Genomic DNA, 23,209 nt, shown 5'->3' on the forward strand with positions numbered 1-23,209 from the left:
CCGTAAAGTCAGAGGTGTAGGTGAGAGCATAAAACAGACTCTGGTTTTGAGGGTAGATGCTCGGGAACAGGGGGTTTCCTGAGGCTTGATCACACCTTTGCGTATGCCAAGCCTCCTTCCTCATGACCTTTGCCATGGGCGGAGTTCCTCACGCTGGCCCCCAGCAATCATTGCAGATGGTGATTGCAGCTATGAAATTAAAAGACGCTTACTTCTTAGAAGGAAAATTATGACCAACCTAGATAGCATATTCAAAAGCAGAGACATTACTTTGCCAACAAAGGTCTATCTAGTCAAGGCTATGGTTTTTCCAGTAGTCATGTATGGATGTGAGAGTTGGACTGTGAAGAAGGCTGAGTGCCGAAGAATTGATGCTTTTGAACTGTGGTGTTGGAGAAGACTCTTGAGAGTCCCTTGGACTGCAAGGAGATCCAACCAGTCCATTCTAAAGGAGATCAGCCCTGGGATTTCTTTGGAAGGAATGATGCTAAAGCTGAAACTCCAGTACTTTGGCCACCTCATGCGAAGAGTTGACTCATTGGAAAAGACTCTGATGTTGGGAGGGATTGGGGGCAGGAGGAGAAGGGGACGACCGAGGATGAGATGGCTGGGTGGCATCACTGGCTCGATGGACTTGAGTTTGAGTGAACTCCGGGAGTTGGTGATGGACAGGGAGGCCTGGCATGCTGCGATTCATGGGGTCGCAGAGTCAGACACGACTGAGCGACTGAGCTGAACTGAGCTGATGCTGCAGAAGGACACCCTTCAAAATGGTTAAAATGGTGAATTTTATGTTGTGTCTTTACCACAATTAGAAAATTTATGAAAAGTAAAGCTCAGTTGAAAATGGTGACATAACGCAGGTTGTTTATTAAATGTGAGAGGAAAAAAAGGAACATTGGCCTGAATGCAGTATTATTTATTTATTTTTCAAAAAAATCTTTGTTGAAGTTGTTACAGTGTTGCTTCAGTTTTCTGTCTTGTTTTTTTTGGCCTCCAGTCATGTTGGATCTTAGCTCCCGGACCAGGGACGGAACCCATAACCCCTGCCTTGGGAGGTGAAGGCTCAACCATGGAGCCGCCAGGAAGTCCCTGACGCAGTATTATTCAGTGGGGCCCACAGACTTCCCCAGCTGCCACATCAGTGTTTCAGTGACCGCCTCCCAGCAGCAGGATGCCCATCCTGTTGTTGTGGTGTTTTAACCTTGACCCTTGCGCCTGAGCGAGCACACACGACCTTGACCCTTGGTTCAGCTGGAATCCACCAGGTGGCCTCTGTAAAGTTACCGTTTCCTTCCGTGATGATACCGTTGCAGAGGGAGGGGAAGTGCTTGAGAGCTTGCAAACATACTGTTCCTCCTATTACGAAAACTTCCATTCAAAAAGTAGAGCGGAGAGTTATGATGGACCCCACAGCCTAACTAAAATTTACTAATTAACGGACGACTTGCCAGCCTTGCTTCATCCCTTTGCTTTTTCTCTGTGGACAGGTGAAGGCAAAGCCCTGGTGATGCGACTGTTTCAGTCCACGTTCCTAACTGGTGAGGGTTAATTCCGTGACCACAAGACGCCCAGCACACCAACAGCGAGGGCACTGTCGCCTGGCACCGCTGAGCCCTAGCACAGCTGAGGAACTGAGCTGTGCCTTTTAATTATTTTGAGTGAGTTCTTGTTGACTTGGCCACACATGGCCCGTGGCCGCCACAGTGGCCCACACAGCTGTAGAGGCTTCTTATATTCAGGATCGACGTCCTTGGCAAGACAGCCGAGAAACGTCGCTTTGCGTCTCCCAAGGAGGCAGGGGGTGCCTGACTGCCCTGTCTCTGGTGATGCTGGGGTTTATCTCGGGGCCAGCGAGGTGATGCTGGGTTCCCTGCGTTGGACTAGCCCATTGCTTAGCAACCTCTCATCAACCTTCTCTGCATCTGTTGGTCACCCTTGCCTGAATCCATGCTTTCATTAGGGGTTGCAGTTTTGTGATTTTTCAGGAGCCTCTCTTCAGGGAAAAAGACCCTCACTTCAAACACCTCTGCACTCAGTGTATCGAAGTGGGGGGATCTTTGTTATTATCTAAGACAAAACCGAGCCTTCATTTCTTTCGAAGAAAGGCCTCAGGTGGAAGGAATGAATCAGTCCCTTTTCGAAGTGGAGACGTTCTCAGGATGTGTGGATGCTGCTTCAGGCTCTGTGAGCCGCCTGGGGTTGTGTGCAGTGTGTGTGTGTGTGTGTGTGTGTGTACGCAGGTCTGTGTACGTGTGGGCGTGAGTGCATGCACAGAGGTGCATTTTGCTCCAGAAAGGCGTAGGTGTCTGGGGAAAGCTCTTTCTCCCTGAAGGCAGCTGCTCTGCTCAGCAGTTGGTGCCTGAATCCTGGTCGTAAGGGGTAGAGTTGTCCGGGAACCAGCTTCGGGGGGAGGGGACGGCCCATGGCCCTCTGCTTTGGAGTTTCCGTGGCTCCACCCAGGATGGTGTCCTGGACACTTGGGCATGGGCGGGGCTGGGCTAAGCCAGGGCCAGTGACGCTGTGTCGGCGGGGATGGGGCGTGCCCAGGCCTCTGCCTGTTCCACAGGCCCCGGGGTGGCCCCTCCTTTCACGGGGACTAGTATCAGTGGGGAGAAAACGATTTTCTGTGGCAGGATCAGCCATCCCAGGATGCCCCTGTGGTTCTGGTGGGAGGATAGTGCAGCCTACCTGTTGGAAGGTGGCTGCCCCCGTCTCTGGAGTTAGGGCTGCTTTTGCCACTTAAGGTGAGCCCAGGGTGGCGACAGGTCCCGAGGCTGATGTGGATGGAGTAGGGGGAGATATTTGTTGAGTTTCTTTTTATATGAGTATTTATTTACTTATGTTGGCTGTGCCGGGTCTCAACTGCAGCATATGGGATCTAGATCCCTGACCAGGGATCACGCCTGGGCCCCTGCATTGGGAGCCTGCAGTCTCAGTCACTCGACCACCAGGGAAGTCCCTTACTGAGTTTCTCCAAGTTCCTCCCAGTGGATTCTGGTTTGGGATGTGCCTCTTAGGAGGCGTGTTTCGGGCGAGGAGACGGGAGGTGGTTGCGATCCCATCCTGGCTTCCGGGAGGGGGAAGCGGCAGAGTTGGGATGTGGTGGGCCAAGGGGAGCGGGGATGGGCAGGGTGGTGGCCTGTCCCTTCCCGAGGCAGTGGAAGCCAGAGGGTGGACTGTGCAGTGCTGTGCAGACAGGCCTCCTGGGATCAGCAGCAGCAGCAGCAGCAGCAGCAGCAGCAGCAGCAGCAGCAGCAGCCGCCGGGACTGGAATCTGTGAGAGGCGGTGCCGCTTCGTATTTGTTGCTTGTTGGCTGCAGGCAGTGCTGTGCAGCATGTGGGATCTTCGTTCCCCAGCTTGGGCCCCCAGCCTGCAGTGGAAACAAGGAGTCCTAACCACTGAACTGCCAGGGACGTCTGCAGTCTTGCTTCTTGTCCAGAGCGCCTGTGGCTGCATTTTTGGGGTTTTGCTCTTAGCTGCCAAGAATCTGCCTTCGTGTGGGCTTACCCAGAAGCTAAACCCAGGGATGAGGATACAGGGGCAAAGGGTGTATTTGGGAGGTGACCCCAACGTGCAGCAGCAGGAGGGAGTGGGAGTGAGGACGGGAGGGCACGCAGGCACAAAAAGGAGGCAGGTTGCCCTGTAGGCGCCCAGAGCTTGGTCCTGCACGGGAGACCATGGGGAGCGAGGCTGGGAGTTGTCTCCGCTGAGGGCAGAGGAGCGGGGTCTCCGTCAGCCCGAGGAGTCCCTGGGGAGGCTGATTCCTCCGAGCGTTTGTTCCCGGGCTCCTGAAGCTTTGGTGCAAATTTCAGAGGTCTTGGCCTGGGGTCTGGATGCTGTGGGGAGGGGGCTGGGCATCCCCAGCTTCAAGGCGGACAGTTGACCACTCGGCTTCTATCAGCTCCCCATTATGGAGATTCCGGAGGGTGGAGGCCCACCCCGGGTTTCTGGTCCAGAATGTCTGGGTTCCTGTGGCACCTGCTGTTATCTTCTGGGAGCTTCCAGTGAGATCAGGAGGATGGGGTGGTTCCTGCTTCAGAGGCGTGGACCCTCATTAAGCCAGGTTCTGCAGGGAGCCCCCGGGGAGGGTGCAGGGCTGGGCTCTGGCCTCCTCTGTGTTGGGTCAGGACTGCCAGCTGCACACCTCCAGGGGGCGCCGTTCACGTGGAACTCCACATTTTCTCTGCTGTAGGCCTTCCAGAGACCCCGGCCCTTTCCCTCCTTTCTCGGCCTGCCCTGCTGGTTCCACTGTCTCCTCGCTGGGGTTTCCATCTCACAACAGTTCTGAGCTGGCGGCAGCCCATGGTCTGTTCTCCCCAACTCTGTTTCCCAGAGACCACGCCAAGCTGCCGTCTGCCATCCGGGAGGAGCTGTGAATTCCTGAATGGGCACAAAGAAGTAGCCTGGGACCCAGCTGGAGAAAGGGAGCAGCCCAGAGGGCCGGGGGCCAGAGGGACAGACAGACAGACCCTGCTTTGTCTCCTGGACAATACCCTTTAGTCCTCTGTCCTGGGGATTCAAGGCTGCCACCGCCAGGCGCCAGCCTGGCCTGGAAGAGGCGGCTGCAGCAGTTTCCCTGGGCCCCGGGCTCATTCGGAGGAGGAGACCTGCTTCTCTCTTGGGGCTGTGGACCCCAGCTGGGCCCAGGCCAGGAGGGGAGGGAGACATTGCGGAACTCTGAGCCTGGGCCTGGCTGCTTCAGACTACAGGTGGGGAGAGGGCGGAGGGGAGAGCCAGTCGCTGGTGTGCCCAGGCCTGGATGGGGGCCCAGGTGGTGGGCACAGGGCAGGTGGTCAGCAAGCTTAGGCCCCCTGACCAGGGCTGCCCGCATAGATCCCAGGGTGGTGGTTAGAAAGCACACCCTGCCCAGACCTGGCTGGTAGAACCCTGAGGCTACTCCATCTTTAACCCTTTATTAGAGTGTAACTACCACTTTTGATCTGTGGTGTCAGAGAAGACTCTTGAGAGTTCCTTGGACTGTAAGGAGATCCAACCAGTCCATCCTAAAGGATATCAGTCCCGGGTGTTCACTGGAAGGACTGATGCTAAAGCTGAAACTCCAGTACTTTGGCCACCTCATGCGAAGAGTTGACTCATTGGAAAAGACCCTGATGCTGGGAGGGATTGGGGGCAGGAGGAGAAGGGGACGACCGAGGATGAGATGGCTGGATGGCATCACCGACTTGATGGACATGAGTTTGAGTGAACTCCGGGAGTTAGTGATGGACAGGGAGGCCTGGTGTGCTATGATTCATGGGGTCGCAAAGAGTAGGACATGACTGAGCAACTGAACTGACCGGATCAAAACTGGGAAAGGAGTACGACAAGGCTGTATCTTGTCATCCTGCTTTATTTAACTTACATGCAGAGTACATCATGCAGAATGCTGGGCTGGATGAATCACAAGCTGTATTCAAGATTGCCGGGAGAAATATCAATAACCTCAGACATATAGAAGATACCACTCTAATGGAAGAAAGTGAAAAGGAACTAAAGAGCCTCTTGATGAGGGTGAAAGGGGAGAGTGAAAAAGCTGGCTTAAAACTCAACATTCAAGAAACTAAGATCATGGCATCTGGTTGGGGAAAAATTGGAAACAGTGACAGATTTTATTTTCTAGGGCTCCTGAATCACTGCAGATGCTGACTGCAGCCATGAAATTAAAAGACACTTGCTCCTTGGAAGGAAAGCTATGATAAATCCAGAGAGCATATTAAAAAGCAGAGACGTCATTTTGCTGATAGAAATCCATATAGGGAAAGCTATGGTTTTTTCCAGTGGTCACGTATGGATGTGGGAGTTGGACCATATAGAAGGCTGAGTGCCAGAGAACTGATGGTTTTGAACTGTGGTGCTGGAGAAGACTCTTGAGAGTCCCTCCGATTGGAAGGAGATCAAACCAGTTGATCCTAAAGGAAATCAACCTTGAATATTCATTGGAAGGACTGATGCTGAGGCTGAAGCTCCAATACTTTGGCCACCTGATGCAAAGAACTGACTCATTGGAAAAGACCCTGATGCTGGGAAAGATTGAAGGCAAAAGGCAAAGGGCATGGCAGAGGATGAGATGGTTAGGTAACATCACTGATTCAATGGACATGAATCTGAGCGAACTCCAGAAAAGAGTGAAGAACAGGGAAGCCTGGCATGCTGCTGTCCATGCAGCCGCAGAGACACGACTCAGCAACTTAAAAACAGCAAATAGTGCGCCTTTCCTTTAAGGCTGGGAAACAGCACACCCATGGGGCCAGCACCCAGATCAAATCCCTCAATGATTCCAAGGGTAGCCACTGTCCTGGTGTTTATCCGCAAGGACTGCTGTTGCCGGTTCTTGAAGTTCATGTAAGAGCCCGTCCTGTTTGGCACCATGACTGTGATGTGCCCGCATCTCTGAGTGCGAGGTATTCTCTGACTGGTTCTCTCTGCAGTCTGGTTCTGCTTGGGACCCTCTGCTGTGTATTTCCAACGTACTCCGGATGTGCAGTTGGATGGTTTCCAGAACTCTCTTTGGGACCAGCCTCTCTCCTCTTCCAACTCTAATGCTGTAGGTTGGAGAACATAGAGTTTCAAATATTGATTTCAGACATAGACTTCCATATTTAAAATATTTTATTAGATTTTAACAAAATGTTTTTTTAGTGACTGAACATTGTAGCCGGTCAAGCAGCCCAGAAATAGAAAGAAAAGAAGTAGTATTTCCCCTCTTCTCCCCAGGCCCTCATTGGGGTTTCCTTTCTTACCTCCTGCTTTTATGAACCAGCAAGTTGTCTCCCACCGCTGAAACTGTGTGACCTTGGGCAGCCAAGGTCCTGGCTGGATTAACCCATGTCTCTGGAATCCATCTAATCCAAAAGCTCTGAAGGTTTTTAAAAGACAGTGGCTGTTCCTGACTGGTCACGTGGAGTCTGAACAACGTCGTAAATGCTCAGAGATGATTGTTATTTGGTTGCGTGCGAGCATTACCTGTTGTGTGCAGGTTCTGCACTGGGTCCAGGTAGGTGAAGAGGAATCAGGGCCAGTCCCCTGGTTTGCAGTCTTGGGGCCGAGGCAGACCCAGAAGCACCCAAATACGGATCATCCGTGCTACAATAGGGGTCACACAGGCTGCTGTGGGGGTCCTGAGGAAAGAGCCGCCTCCCCCTGGGAATGCTCTGGGAAGACAAGAGGGGGAAGGAGATTCCAAACAGGCGACCTAAGCAGTGGCTTTGAGGTGAGAGGGGGCAGTTTACAATCCAGTCTGGATGGAGTGTGATGGTAGGGCTCAAGGAAGGCTTTTTCAGGGGAAGAGCTTTTTGACCTGGGTTCTGAAGGCTGAATAGGAGTTCACCAGCTAGAAAAGAGGGAAAGGGACTTTTAAGCAGAAGGAACAATGTGTGCAAGGCCAAGAGGCGTGATGACTGTGGACTACGGAGAGAGCTTTCCTGGGGTGAGGAGAAATTACAGGGAGTGAGTCAGGGATAGAAAACGAAGGAAGCAGACGCCCTGGAACACAGGGTCTTCTAGCCCATGCAGGAGCTGCCTGGTGATTTCCATTCTTGGCCTTGGCACAGGTGTTTATGCTCTGGGTCCTCCAGGGCTTTACTCTGGCCAGTGGGGCCTGGGAAGGAGTCTTGGTGAGGCCAGTCCAGCATGGGAGGGGTTGACACAGCCAGAGTTTAGGGGGCCTGGGGGTCATGGATAACTTGTGGCCAGGGCTGCTGTGACCCCTGGCCAGTGAGGTGGGGCTTTCAGGAGCTAGGAAAGGGCTCTGCTCCTCCTCTCCCTTCACCTCTGGCTCCACGGCCAGTCCTCCATCCAGGAGGCGATGACCAGATACTTCATCCTACGGTGTGAAAGACTGATGGCAAAGCCTTTCCCATCAGGACCATGGACAGGGCTGAAAGAGGCGGTGAGTGGATTGTCTAAACCTGTCTGGGTTGCAGTCAGCCGCACCACTTCTGAGTTGCGTCTCAGAATCCCTGTATAACATAACAAGCATCATCTCTGCCTTGCTCAGTTTACAGCGTCCTTGTGAGGCTGGGAGAAGGGGAGGGAGTGGAAGCTTTGCAGGGAACTCTTAACACCAGCGACGGCTGCCTCTCGCCTGCCCGGCACCTGTGGCAGACATTGCTGATTCATCACCTAGGTTCGTTCCCAGAATTCTTTCAGCACAGCGCTCCAGGCAGGCTCTTATCCGTTGGTCAGAGCTGGCGTGTGAGCTGAAGTCCGTGTGCTGCCTCTGCTGGGCCCGGCATTCATTCCGTGGTCCTGGGGTCCGGGGCCACCCCCTGCCTGCCAGCCTCTGCCTCCAGCCCACGCCCCTCAGCCCCTGCCTGCCGGCCTCTGCCTCCAGCCCATGCCCCTCAGCCCCTGCCTGCTGGCCTCTGCCTCCGGCCCATGCTCCTCAGCCGTGCCCCTGCACTGGAATCGTGTGGGAAGTTTTAAAAAACATTTTCCCCCCACCCCATTGATTCTGTTGTGTTTGGGACTTTAAGGGCAGCAAGACTAGCCCTGGGCCCTTCCTCCAGCCTGCTAGGTGAGGGATGATGGCGCTGTTGTCCCGGACGGTGTCGGGTTCTGGGGAGGGGAGCGGTGATGGTTCAGTGGAGACAGCTCATGTCACCTCCATGCTGGCGTGTTAACAGAGGGTCTTTGTCTGTGCAAAGCTTCTTCTTTCCTTACTTAGACACCTTAGAGCACCTCTTCCAGAGCTGAAAGAGGAGGCAGAGAGGAGTCAGCGTGTATACATGCCTCCTGTGTGCGGGTCACTTCACACACTGTCTCGCTACCCTCCTGTAGCCCAGGTCTTGAGGTTGGACAATCCCAGGCTGAAATCCTGGCTCCGTCCTTTCCTAGCTGTCTTGAATCACTTCAGTTCAGTCGCTCAGTCGTGTCTGACTGTTTGTGATCCCACAGACTGCAGCACACCAGGCCTCCCTGTCCATCACCAACTCCTGGAGCTTGCTCAAACTCATGTCCATCGAGTCAGTGATGCCATCCCACCATCTCATCCTCTGTCGTCCCCTTCTCCCGCCTTCAATCTTTCTCAGCATCAGGGTCTTTTCAAATGAGTCAGTTCTCCACATCAGGTGGCCAGAGTATTGCATCAGGAAGGTGATTTGATTTTCTGGACCTCAATTTTCTCCGCTGTAAAGTGGGTTCAGTAAAACCATGGAGGATTTATAGTAAGAGAATCATCAGTATCAGTCATGGGTCAATGTGTACTGAGTGCTGTGTACATATTAACCCATTCCATCCCTTTGGGATCCCCCAGGGTGGGTGCTGATAACACCCCCATTGCTCAGATGAGAAGAGTGAGGCCCAGAAGCCTTTAGTAACTTGTCCACAGACACAGGGTGATGAGGGCTGGGGCTGGGGTTGAAGGAGTAGGGATTGGAAGGGTTTTGAAGTTCATGGAAGTAAAACGCAAGAAGGGACTTTTTAAAGAAATGTATTTACTTATTTGCTGTGGCGGGTCTTAGTTGCATCCCATGAGATCTTTTGTCATGGGGCACGGACTCTCTAGTTGGGGCTCTTGGGCTTAGTTGCTCCACAGCATGTGGGATCTTAGTTCCCCAACCAGGGATCGAACCTGTATCCCATGCATTGCAAGGCAGGTTCTTAATCACTGGACCGCCAGGGAAGTCCCCTGAGAAGGGACTTTTAAAGGTAATTCCGGTGTGAACCCACCAAGGAAAGAGAGTGGTAGAGAAAGCCTCCATCTGCTGGGAGAATTCATGACAGTCGTGACTAGGATGTTGGCAGAAATTCAGGCCCTCACTTTTTTCATCTGAGCAATGGGGATGTTATCAGCACCCTCCCCGCTCCCGGGGGATTCTGAGGCCAGTGTGGCGTGGTCTTAGGTGGAGTGAGGGGCATGTTACTGGATAATGGACAGAAGGTCCTCACTGTAAAGCAGCTGAGACCTTTGCCTGAGTTGTCTTTGTGTTTGTGTTCTGGGTAGGGCGGGTCTCGTACGTGGTGTCCTTGCACGTCGAGCAGAGGCGGTCCCCGAGCCCAGTGTTGATGGAATGGCTTGGTCCTCCCAGCTGCTTATAGTGAGATACGGGAGGAGAGAAATGAAATGAAGAAAGAATTGTGACGCAAAAAGCAGCCGGGACGTAAACATTTGGAGAATTCTCCGCCTGTCCATACGTTAGTTAAATAGCGGGCACGTGTTTAGAAGGGAACACTGCGGATGTGGCCCGCAGACCATTGGTGAGGAGGTTAGTGTCAATGGGGACTGTGGGCCCATCTGCCTCTGCCCTGAAGCCTGGGGCAGAGTCCTCCCAGCTGGGGCGAAGGCGTGGAGGAGGGCTGCACACCGGCGCCATTGTTCGGAAAGAGGGAAGAGCCACGAGCAGAGGCGGTTCAGAGATTTTGGGGCGGGACCGGCTGCTCCTGTTTCCAAGAGTGGGGGCGTCTCAGGGGTGGGGTGACCTGCTGAGCTGTGGGGGTGATGCTGTCACCCCAGGCCCCCAGAGGGCAGAGCCTGGGACCGGAGAAGACGCTCTCCAGCCTGACGGTCTCAAGGAGCTTGCCTCGCTCCCCTTTGGACCTGCTGGGGCCCCGTCACCCCTTCCTCCTTTTTTTCCAGCTCTTAGCAGATCCCTTGCTTTCATTGACTTAGTCTTGGCTGTGCTGAGTCTTCATTGCTGCGCGAAGGCTTTCTCTAGTTGCAGTGTTTGGGCTTCTCATTACGGGGGCTTCTCCTGGAGAATCCCATGGACAGGGGAGTCTGGTGGGCTGCTGTCCATGGGGTCGCACAGAGTCGGACATGACTGAAGCAACTTAGCATGCATGCATGCATTGGAGAAGGAAATGGTAACCCACTCCAGTATTCTTGCCTGGAAAATCCCAGGGACAGAGGAGCCTGGTGGGCTGCCGTCCAAGGGGTCGCACAGAGTCGGACACGACTGATGTGACTTAGCAGCAGCAGCAGCAGCAGCAGCTCTTGTTCCAGAGCTTGGAATCCCTTCCTTCTTTTTGCTATCTTTTCTTTTTTTAATGGGAATGTCTGTCCCGCGCCTGTCCTACCATTGTATTTGGTTTCCCAGACTCACAGCTGGAGAGGAATTTTGCCTGAATGAACTGTACTTCTGTGTCTCACCCATGTCTGCGTTAGATGTTTCGCTCCACTTGACTTGCTCGCTCTCTCAGTCGGGTCTGACTCTTTGCGATCCCGTGGAGGCTCCTCTGTCCATGGGATTCTCCAGGCAAGAATACTGGAGTGGGTTGCATTTCTTCCTCCAGGGGATCTTCCCGACGCAGGGGACGGATGCAGGGATTGAACTCGCCTCTCCTGCATTGCAAGCGTTTTCTTTACCACTGAGCCATCAGGGAAGCCCCTAGATGATGTTTCGATGAGACTTTGAATTTTGGGATTTAGAGGTAATGCTGGGTTGAGTTGAGACTTTGGGGGTTGTTGGGATGGAACGAATGTATTTTACGTTCAAGAAGAACATACGTTTGAGGGGCCTGCGGTGGTATGCTGTGGACACATGAGGAAGTTGTGTGGCAGCCCAGAGACGTTAAGGTGTTTGCTCCGTGTCACACAGCAGCGACGTGACCAGGCAGGGACTTTCCACCCAGCCTTGTGTCTGGCTCCAAAGCCCTGCCCCCACCAGCTCAGGGTGGGAGTTGACCTGCGGTCCTGGTCTCCTGGCACCTCAGTTTGGGAGCCCTCCACAAGGAGGTAGCCTCTCTACCCCCATGACGTGCTGCGGCCATGTGGTCATCTGAGTGGCCGGGCTGGCCCAGAACGCGGATTCCGTTCTCCAGAAAGGAGGCAGAAGGCCCATTTCCCTCCTTTATTTGAACGAGCAGCAACTAGCTAGAAATGCTGACTCTGAAATTTCCTATAGTCTTGAAGGCTGCCAGCTCTGTTTTTCTCTCTGCATTTCAGCTGTTAAAAATGACTCCCTCGTCCCCGTACTGGGGAAACAGATAGACAAGCCATGGCACGTCCATACAAAGGACTAGTTCTCAGCAATGAAAAGGAAAGAACCATTGACCCAGGCAACAGCGTGGATGAAGCTAACCTGCTTTAAGCTGAGTGAAGAAAGCCAAACTCAAAAGACTGTGCCAGGGGAAAAGAAGAAGAGAGGCTGGGAGGGTTGAGGTGATGGCCAAGAATAGTAATGTTAGCAGGGTCCATTTGCTTTTCACAGGAAACAAGCTTGTCTTAGATACAGTTGAAGCAGAAAAGAAGTAAATCCCTGTTTGGCACTCCAAGCACAGTTTCTTTTCATCTAAGAATACACTTGACTTTAAGCAATCAATTCTTTTTAGACAGTAAAAAAAAAAAAAAAAAAGCCTGCAGGGCTTCTTATGATCCCATGTGTATGAGGTTCTGGAAATGGGAAAGCTGTGAGGGGTCAGAGAGCCAGAGCCGCGGCTACAGGACTGCAGAAAGGGGCAGAGCGGCCGGAGGCGGGAGGGCGTTCGGGGGATGGGTCACGGACGTCTTGTTTCTCTTGGTTTCTCTTGGTTATGGTGGTGGTTAGGCAACTCTCTTCATTTACCTAAACTTACATAAAGATGTGCTGCGGAAAGGGGAACTTCTGCTGAATGTAAATGGAAAGGAGAATGGAAAACCAACAGTGGATGCATTGTCCTCTTCAAAATGCCTGCCTAGAGGTTTATGGAGGAAGAACAAGGACACCGCAAGGAGTTAAAGAAAACGTTCTTGATTCTTGCGGGCTGTGGGAACTGTTTCTTGGGTCTTTGCCCCGGCCCCTCTCCACTCTCCTGACCTCGTTCAATAGCGGCAGCTCCGGGTGAAAGACAAGGAAAGTTTTGTGGAGCCCAGAAATAAATAAATAAACTGCCCCATCCTCGTCGCCCTGGCAACCGTGACATCACCCTCAGACCAAGTGGCTGGCACTGCGGGGGGCTTGGTGTTTGTTAAAGGGGCAAGGGAGAGGGCTGTCACAGCTACAGGTCGGGGAGACTTGGTTTCCCGCTCAGGAGAAAGGTGTCAGCTCTCCCTTCATGGCTCGCCTCGGAGTCCCGGCCCCCAGCCCAATAAGAGCAGGGTGTAAACTAGCACTGCCTCTCTGGGGGGCTCTGGGACAGAATCCGTCAAAGGGAACACTGTGTGTCCCTGGGTTAGTGTCTCTGGGAACGGATGAATATACACTTTGTGGCTTAATTGTTATATTAGCTTATATTTTCTTGCCATGTCGTGCTACATACGTGATCTTAGTTCCCCAACCAGGCACTGAACCTGTGCCTCCTGCCGTGGAAGCACAGTCTTAACCAGTGGACCCCCAGGGAAGTCCCCACAGTTAGTGGCTGCTAAGTCGCTTCAGTCGTGTCCGGCTCTGTGCGACCCCATAGACGGCAGCCCACCAGGCTCCCCCATCCCTGGGATTCTCCAGGCAAGAACACTGGAGTGGGTTGCCATTTCCTTCTCCAATGCATGAGAGTGAAAAGTGAAAGTGAAGTCGCTCAGTCGTGTCCGACTCTTAGCGACCCCATGGACCGTAGCCCACCAGGCTCCTCCATCCATGGGATTTTCCAGGCAAGAGTGCTGGAGTGGGGTGCCATTGCCTTCTCTGAGTCAGTGGCTTAAAGCAATGGAAATCGGGCCCCGGTTTGGCTCCCTCTGGAGGCTTGCGGATGCTCCTGCTCCAGGCCTCCCTCCCAGCTTCTGCCGGCTGCCTGCTGGCGCGCTCAGCACGAAGCTGCCCCAGGCCTGTCTCCGCCGCATCTGCACTCTGTGGCTCTCCTCTGCTTACAAGGACACCTGTCGTGTTGGATGAGGGCCTCACCCCTCTTCAGTGTGACCTCATCTCAGCTGATTACATCTGCAGCTCTTTACAAATAAGTCAGATTCCGAGGTCCTGGGGGGTCAGGACTTTAGCACAGGAATTTTGGGAGGACACAATTCAGCTGTTGTAACGCTATTTTTTGCTGTTTTATTTGCTTTAGTGGTGTAGATCCAGCATATAGGAGGTACTCAACAAATGCTAAATGGACCACACACAGCACGCATTGGGAGCGCAGTCTTAACTGCTGGAGCGCAGGGAAGCCTCCCACACCTGGCGTGGACACAGCATACAGTGGTGCTTTATAAATGCTCTGTGCGCGGTACTGCATTGAGCCCTTTGTTCTGAGCCATACCCCCATTTCTCATGTTGGTGGGTCTTTCTGGTAATAATTGGGTTCCTGGGGTGGGGGGTCGTTTTCGGTGTTTAAGTGGAGTTTAATCCCACCTGGTGGATGATTCCTGGCAGAGTCCAAGGTGAACTGCCCACTTGCCCGACTCTGAGCCGGCGAGGTGCTGCCCACCGCCCGAGAGCCAGGTGTTGGCAGCTCTCATCCCCCAGCCCCCACCCCGCTGCCAGCCTGACCTGGAGACGCCTGCAGGGAGTCCTGTGCACCGTCCTGTCCCACCTGGGTGATGTCGCTTCCTGACTCTGCCCTGGAGCGTCCCCCTCTGGAAAGCAGGGGTCGTGATGGCTCTGTGGAGCTCCTGTAAGGAGGAGAGAGACTGGGGCGGACAGAGGCGGGGGGTGGGGCTTGGAAGATTCTCTAAAGACACCAGAACATCAGGAATGTTTCTCGTTGGAACTTCTGGGAGACCTGGGTTCAATCCCTGGGTTGGGAAGATCCCCTGGAGAAGGGAATGGCTACCCACTCCAGTATTCTGGCCTGAAGAATTCCACGGACTGTGTAGTCCATGGGGTTACAAAGAGTCGGGCACGACTGAGCGACTCTCACTTTCACTTTCCCGGCGGCGCGATGATTAGGGCTCTGCACAATCACTGCAGGGGCCACAGGTTTGATCCCTGGTTGGGGAAGGAAGATCCCGGATGTGGCCAAAAAAGTTTTATAAAAAGGAATGTTTACTGGCAAGATGAAATCACCTGGCCGTTCCACCTGTGGATCAATGCCCAGCGGAAATGAGAGCATATGTTCCCTACTGTGAATGCTCACAGCAGAGTCACCATAACAGCCCCAAGGTGGAACGTCCGCCTCCAGGAGACGGGATGAATGAATTGTGGTTTGCTCACCTGGCAAAATACTCTTTTGCAATGAAAGCAACCAATTACTGCATCCGACAAAAGTCTCGCTGAGCACAAGGAGCCAGACCCGGGACGTGTGTGCTGTGTGACCCCACAGATGGGAAAATCGGGAACCGGCGAGACTAGTCTACAGTGGCAGGGTGTGTGGGTCGGGGCGGGTTCCTTGAGGGGTGGTGCTCCGAGGAAGGGGCCTGAAGGCACTTTCTAGGGCGCGGGAAAGGAGCTCTGGGTGCTCTGGGTGGTGGGCACGTGGGTGTGTGTCTGTGTAAAATCCATGGAACTGCACCCTGGGGAGCTATAGACCGTGTATCTGTGACTCATAAAGAAAATTAAAAGTAGGAAATGAAAGAGCATGCTATGCCCCAGGATTTGTTTATTAATATTTTAGTCATACTTCACGACTTGCAGGATCTTAGTTCCCTGACCATGGATTGAACCTGGGCCCTCGGCAGTGAGAGCAGAGAGTCCTAATCACTGGACTGTCAGGGAATTCCCTGCAACCTGATATTTAGCAAAGGTGACTTTGGGGATTTGGCTCAAAATGCTGGATAGTTCAAAAAAGGTGTAATAGAGAGAGTAAGGGGAGTGGGGAGAGCAGAGGCGGGCCCTCCCCACCAGCAGGGCCTAGGGCGCCTGGGCTCTGTGATTGGGGCTGCTGCCAGCTGCCTCGGCCCAGCTCCCGAGGGTTGTGTGTTTCCCCCCAGGTTCATGAACCACCGGGTTCCCGCCCACAAGAGGTACCAGCCCACGGAGTATGAGCATGCTGCCAACTGTGCCACCCACGCTGTGAGTCTCGGGGAGCTGAGCGGCACAGGAGGGGCCGGGAGGCAGCCTGTTGCCCATGGAGTCAGTGTTCTCATCCCAGGGTGGTGACCCGAGGGGCCTGCCCCTCAGGCCTTCTTCCGTGGCCCTGGAAGTCAGTGGGATCCCGAGGGAAGGTCATGTGGGTAAATGGGACTGTGGCTCTGAGCGTGCTTCTCTTTGTTTTGGCCTTAAGAGCCTTCAGTGGCTCCCTAGTAACCGGCACAGCGTCCAGGCTCGGTAGAAGCTCCTAGATACAGGTCTTAGCCTGAGTGTCGGCCCACCTCCCCCTGCCGTGATCTTACCCTGAATCCCACCCGCTGTTTCCAAACTAGAAGGCACGACCCAGTGTCTTTGCACATGCTGTTCCCGGGGCTTGGAATACTTCCCATCTCCCCCACGAAATCCTGCTCTGGGCAGCGGTCCTTAAGCCTTTGGGCCCCTTTGAGGATCTTACGAAGATCCGGACCTACGCTGTCCAGCTTCGTAGCCACTGGCCTCACGCAGCTGAAATACGGCGCGTCAGAACTGAGGTGCGCTGAGAGTGCAGACTACACAGCAGCTTTTGAAGACTCAGCGTGAAAAAAAGAATGCAAGATCTCTTAGTTCTTTTTATATTAATGACGTGTTGAAAGGATACTTTGGATATATCAGACTAAGCAAAATACATTAATAAAGTCAAATATATCAATAATTAATATAAAATTTAAATAAATATAATTTATATAGATAAATTAATATATTTATTAATAAAACATATTTATTAATAAAGCAAAATATATTAACAAATGTATTTTTTCATTTTTAAAATGTGGCTACTGGAAAATCTAAAATTACCTGTGCTGGGACTTCCTGGTGGTCTGGTGGCTAAGACTGTGTGCTCTCAGCGCAGGGGACCCCGGGTTCGATCCCTGGTCAGGGAGCTAGATCCCACATGCTGCCACTAAGAGTTTGCACTCTGCAACGAAACATCCTGCACACGGCAGTGAGGATTGAAGATAGCAAGTGCCGTGACTAAGACTCGGCACAGGCACGTAAATAAATTAAAAACTAATTAAAACTAAAATTTGCTGCGCCACTTGCATTGTGTTAAGTACTTTTGTTGGCTGGAGCTGCTGTAGAGTCTCTCTTCAAAATAAGTGCTCCCAACACACAGAATTAGGCAGACTCTTTTGGAGACCCTGTACTCCTGCCCCCCGCCCAGTGCTTTGCAGAACTCTTAAGACTTCTCAGAGGAACAAATGGATAAACCAAGATTTGAAGAGTAAGTTTTCCAGGTAGGCACTGTGGGGAGGGACGTCTTCGGGGAGAACCCTGTGGGCATCAGTGCAGCAGTGTGAAGCGTCGTGGCCAGCCTAGGGTGCTCGAGGCCGGGTTAGCAGCAGACATGGAGGATGGGGGAGGTGGCCAGACGTGTCCTGAAGACGGGAGGTCTGGGCTTCCTGTCTTACCGCCATATCGTCTAGAGCTGCGCTGTCCAGTATGGTTGCCACTGTCTTCGTGTAGCTGTTAGATTCAAAGTTGAAGCCAGTTAAGATGAAAGAAAATGAAAACGGCAAGTCCTTAGTGGTACAAGCCACGTTTCACGTGCTCGGTAGCTGTGTGGGCTTGGAGGCTTCCATACTGGACAGTGCAGGTCTAGAAATTTTCCCCCACTGTGGAAGTTCTGTGGGGCAGTGCAGGTCGAGAACCTTCCCTCCACGACGGGAGTTCTGTCGGGCAGTGCAGGTCAGGAGAAAACGCATGGGGGCCGCTCGGGGGCTCTGCACTTGCCTGGCCCCTGCTCCAGAGGCCGGCCTTGCAGCACCGCCCCCTCCCTGCCTCCAGCTCTGGATCATCCCCAGCATCCTCGGCAGCTCCAACCTCTACTTCCTGTCGGATGACGACTGGGAGGCCATCTCCGCCTGGATCTACGGCCTCGGGCTCTGCGGGCTCTTCGTGGTGTCCACCGTATTCCACACCATCTCCTGGAAGAAGAGCCACCTCAGGTGCCTGCTGCCCAGCCCACGGGTGGGGGTGTGTGTGTGGCAGGGTCACCAGGGCTGGGGCCCACTGCTGGCCGAAGGGAGGCGAGATGCCTCGGGCTGTGCTTGGCTGGGCAGAGAGGGGCCCAGGATGGAAGGCCTTGCGCCACATTTGCTTCCGGCCAGCGGGGTTGAGTCCCCCCGGGGAACCCCTTCACCCTCAGAAGCCTTGTGTGCTCCCCTCTGAGCAGCCGGAAGAGCAAGCCCCTCACTCCGAGGCCGTCAGGAGGGACCCTTAACTGTCACAGTAGCTGCCCGTTCCTGGGCACCCCTAGGTTCTGGGCACTCTGCAGCTGTCACTGTGGATCTCTCCAAAAATTCTGCAGTGTAGGGATTAGCATCCTGGATTTTAATTCTGATTTGTTTTCTGGTAAATAAGCATGGTGTAAAATTTACCATCTTGACCGTTTCCAAGTGTACCATCCAGTGGCATTAAACACATTAACGCTGTTGTACAATCGTCACCACCATCCATCTGCTGAATATTTCCATCTTCCCAAACCGAGGCCCTGTCTCCATTAAACACTAACGCCCCATCTCCTCCCGGCCCCCAGCACCGCCCTTCTGCTTTCTGTCTCTGTGAGTTGTCTGCTCTGTGCACCCCGTGTAAGTGGGACCATTTACTACTTAGCCTTTTGTGAGTACAGCATCCTCAGAGCTCATCCTCATCACAGCAGGTGTCAGAATCGCCTTCCTTCTCAAGGCTGGAGCGTGTCTCACTGTGTGGTTGGACCGCATTTGTTTATCCATTCAGCTGTTACGGACACTTGGGGTGCTTCTGCCCTTTGTCACGGGCTTCTTTGAGACATCCCGGGGCTCATCCACGTGGCAGCTTACAGAATCCTGGTTTTTGTGGATGACGACTCTGAATTTGGAAGGTGATGGGACACACTTAAGGTTACATCGCTGATCATGGCCAGGCCAGAACTGATTCCAGGACTTCAGGCCCCCCACAGAGTGAGGGGACTCTGGTCCATTGAAGCAGCTGCAGTTATCACAGCTGGCCCCCATGTCCAGTGCCCCTCCTGCCCCCCAGAAGCCCTGTGACTCTGCTGTATCCCACCGGTCCTGTCCCCGTTCTTTCCGTGGGTCCTGGTGGACCCCACTGTATGAGAGTCCTGTGGCTGCTGTAACAAATTACCACACACAGAGCATCCTGAAACAATAGGAGCTTAGCCACTCATGGTCTAGGAGGCCAGACTCTGAGATGAGCGAGTCAGTGGGGCCACGTCTCCATGGGAGGACCCTGTATTTCCTTCTCCAGTTTCTGGTGGCTCCCCGGCACCCCGTTTGGGGCAGCATCACTCCAGTCTCCGCCTCTCCGCATAGGCCTTCCTTCTGTGCGTCTGTGTGTCCCAGGCCCCCTCTCCTTTTCCTTCTAAAGGCACCAGTCCCTGGGTGTGGGGCCCACTTGTCAGTGGTGTGATCATGCTGCCCTTCTGTGTGATGTGGTGGATGAAATCGTGGCCCCTGCCCCCCTAGGTGGGGTTAAAGAGGTCATGCTTAAGAGCTTTGCACGGTGCTCTGATTACAGAATGTGCTCTGTACATGTTAGCTGTTGTTAGTCCCTGTATTTCTAGGGAGACACGTAGTTAGCCCAGCGTCAGATAGAAACGCTGGCCACATTTAATGAGGGCTGCAGTGGCCAGACTGAATCACAGTTTGTATTAGTTATCTACTGCCGAGTAACAAATTACTCTGAATCATGGAGACTTCAAATAATGATGAACTCCAATCCTCTCTCTCTAAGCTTCGGAGAGGCAGGAATTGGGGAGCTTTGCTGTGTGGCTCCGGTCCAAGGTTGCTGATGTGGTCAAGATGCTGCTGGGGCTTCCAGGGACTGGAGAAGCCACTTCCGAGGCTGCTGCCTTGCAGGGCTGGCGCATCGGTGCTGGATCCTTGGGGGTGCTTGGTCCTTCCCATGTGGACCTCTCCACGGCCCCATGGCTTGTTCCCCTCCGTAGTTACTGATCCAAGAGAACAAGGCGGAGGTTGTCAGCCTCAGAAACCACACTCCGGCACGTGTGTGATCTCGCGTCGGCTCCAAACATTTGCTGTGCTCGTTGTGGGAAGGGCTGCATGAGGGTGTGGGGACCAGGAGCCGGGGCTCCTTGAGGACCGTTTTGGAGGCTGCATCACGCTGGCCAGACGCACTAAGGAATGTAGTCAGCTCTTGAAAGTGAGGCCACAGTGGAAACAGGTGACGTTTATGAGCACTTCCTGTTTTGCGTGGTGCTGAGTCCTGACCCTTTTCACCCTCACCCCATGGGAGGATGCCAGTACTCCTCCCTGTTTCACAGGTGAGGGAGCTGAGACCGGGGAGGGCAAGTTCTTGCTCAGGGTCACCGTTCCTCCGTGGTAGGGTTGGGATCCGAACCCAGGCCTTCTGGCTTCAGAACTTGGACCTGAACCGGAATACCAGAACCCAGAGGGTCTTCAGGGGCACCTGGGTTTGCTGGTTTAATGAAAAGAGACTGAAATAAAATTAATACATGTTTAATTTTCCACGTTTTCTTCTGCTTGCTGTGCTTCTATTGAGTGTGTATTTTTTAGTTCTTTTTATTTTTTTCTAACTGAAGCATAGTTGGTTTATAATCTTGTGTTAGTTTCAGGCGTACGGCAAAGTGATTCAGTTACACACACACACATACACACACATACTTTTTCAGATTCTTTTCCCATATAGGTTATTAAAAATAGAGTATAGTTGAATTTTTTCACTGTTTAAGTATAATTGATGTACCACATAAGTTACAGGTGTACAATTAGTGATTCACAATTTTTTAAAGATTATATTCCATTTATAGTTACTGCAAAACACTGGCTATATTCCCCGTATTGTATGATACGTCCTTGTAGCTTATTTTATTGTGTTTTATTACTCAATATTTATTTATTTAGCCACATCTCAAGGCATGCAGGATCTTAGTTCCCTGACCAGGGATTGAACCCAGGCCACCGCAGTGAAAGCACCCAGTCCTACCCACTGGACCACCAGGGAACTCCCCTTGTAGCTTGTTGTAAACATTAACAGTTTGTATCTCTTCAATGCCTTCCCTGTCTTGCCCCCTCCCCTTCCCTCTCCCCACTGGTGGCCGCTCGTTTCTTCTCTGTATCTGTGAGTCTGTGTTTTGCAGACTGTGTTTCTCTCTGTCTGTTGTGAGTCTGTGTTTTTTTAAGCTACTGAATTTTTTTATCATTTGAAATCTTTCGGAAAGCCCAGAATGTAAAGCAGAATGCAGAGTTGCTTTGATTAGAGAAATAGGATGTCAGGGGGAGGAGGGTCCTTGACGGGAGCCCCGGGGTGTCTCCATTCAGCCCCTGGGGTGACAGGGAGCCTGGCTGGAAAAGCACTGCCTTGATCACTCACAGATGGGGGGACACTGAGGCCCGAGGGGTCGTGGCTGGATGGAGGCTCATCAGCCCTGCGCCCAGGCTCCCCCCCCACAAAGCCCGTTTATCCAGGTTGGGCCCCGTAACCCGCCCTCTCTGCTGCAGGACGGTAGAGCATTGTCTGCACATGTCGGACCGCATGGTCATCTATTTCTTCATAGCAGCCTCCTACGCGCCCTGGTGAGTATCGCTGCGGGTCCCCGAGCGAGGTGGGGGCTGGGGCTGGCTTCCTCTCCTTCCCTTCTTCGAATTTCCCTGCGTGTTTTGCTGGGTGATCTGTGACTTCAGCACAAGAATGTAGGTAAAAGGACACCCTCCACGCATCCTCCTTCCTAGAAGCAAGGAGTTAGCGCCAGCTTCCTGTGTATCCTTCCAGGGTGATTTTCTGTAGAAAAGAGCAAATGTGTATGTATGTGTATATGTATAGACGCATTTGCATACGTGCATATGCATATATGCAAATACACACATATTCACACTTCACTTTCCTACTTTACTTTTTTAAAGTATTTACTGATCTTGTTACAATATTGCTTCCGTTTTACCTTTTTTTTTTTTTTTCTGGCCACGAGGCATGTGGGATCCTAGCTCCCTGACCCGGGATCCAACCGACACCCCCTGCGTTGGAAGGTGACGTCTTAACCAGTGGACCGCTAGGGAAGTCCCTATACTTCCCTGCGTTATACTCAGTTGCTCAGTTGTGTCCGAGTCTTTGTGACCCCATGGACTGCAGCCCGCAAGGCTCCACTGTCCATGGGGATTCTCCAGGCAAGATGCTGGAGTGGGTAGCCGTGCTCTCCTCCAGGGGATCTTCCCCACCCAGGGATCGAGCTCAGGTCTCCCACGTTGGGGGTGGATTCTTTACTGTCTGAGCCACCTTTCCTTCTTAAGTAGAAAAGGAAGGATCCTGAACAGACGCTGAAGTCAGCCTTCATTCTCTTAGTCATGTTCTGGGGGACCTCTTTTCATATTAGTACCTTGGAGATATCCCCATTCCTTTTTTATAGCAGCATAGCGTTCCCTGGCCACTCCTGTTTATGAGTATTTATGACATCAGGGCTCCCCTTCCTTTGCTGTAGCGCACAGGCCTGCAGTGAGAGTCCTTGGTGATGGGTCATGCATCCCCTTGTGCCTGGATCGGTTGCTGGAAACAGGTGAAACTGCTGAGCCAACGTTTTGAGCTACAGAAGCCGCAGATTCTTAAGCCGAGCCTGATCTTTGTGGGGTAATCGCCAAACTTGGAGGCTCGGTGGCAGGAGTGGGCCTTAGTTCTTTGGCTAACTGTTGCCAAGACACCTTGCACAGATTGTACCAGTTTAAACGCCCCCAGCAGGGATCTCTCTGGTGGACTAGGTGGTTGAGAAACCGCCTGCCAGTGCAGGGGACGTGGGTTCAGTCCCTGGTCCGGGAAGATCTCATATTTTGCAGTGTGGCTGCGCTCGTGCAGCTGCTGAACCGCTCTCTGGAGCCTAGGAGCCACGGCTACGGAAGCCGGCCCACCCCGGAGCCTGTGCGTGTCGGCCTCCAAGGCGTGGGAGGCACGGAAAGGTTTGTCCCGCTCTTGCCCAGGGAATTCCAATCTCTGGCTATCGTAAATGGAGTGTTCTTTTTCATTTTGTCAGCTAATAAGTGGGTTTAGTTGGTGCACACGAAAGTGATTGCCTTCGGAGTACGTTTTGTTGAGACATGCCTGGGGGGGTCTACACAGGGAACTTCCACGTCCCGCGGCCGCCCCTGGGTGTCCAGCCCCGCCCCGGTCCGCGGCTCCGGGGGGTGGTGTCCGCATCCCGCGCTCGGCCGTCTGCTCTGCCCCATGTCTTCTTTCACGTGGATGGAATCGTCGTTCTTTCCGGCCTCGCTTTCGGGCAGCATTGTGTGCTGAGGGTCACGGAGTCACAGTTGCAGGACTCGCAGTCCAGTCTCCTTGCTGGACAGCGTTCTGGACGCATGAGCCAGAGGCGTCCATCCCCTGTGAC

At 53.1% G+C, this 23,209-nt stretch overlaps 1 protein-coding gene across 1 annotated transcript in view; it reads left to right on the plus strand.

Annotated features, from left to right (window-relative positions):
• The window catches only part of MMD2 (monocyte to macrophage differentiation associated 2), a 49,608-nt gene that overhangs the window by 18,957 nt on the left and 7,442 nt on the right, over positions 1-23,209 (plus strand). Inside the window, exons 2-4 of the mRNA XM_069569534.1 lie at positions 15,720-15,801; positions 17,644-17,804; positions 21,339-21,413. Of these exons, the coding sequence (XP_069425635.1) occupies positions 15,720-15,801; positions 17,644-17,804; positions 21,339-21,413 (318 nt within the window). The remainder of the gene's footprint in view (positions 1-15,719; positions 15,802-17,643; positions 17,805-21,338; positions 21,414-23,209) is intronic.

This window comes from Ovis canadensis, chromosome 24 (assembly GCF_042477335.2).
Source record: "Ovis canadensis isolate MfBH-ARS-UI-01 breed Bighorn chromosome 24, ARS-UI_OviCan_v2, whole genome shotgun sequence".
Taxonomy (NCBI): Eukaryota; Metazoa; Chordata; class Mammalia; order Artiodactyla; family Bovidae; genus Ovis; species Ovis canadensis.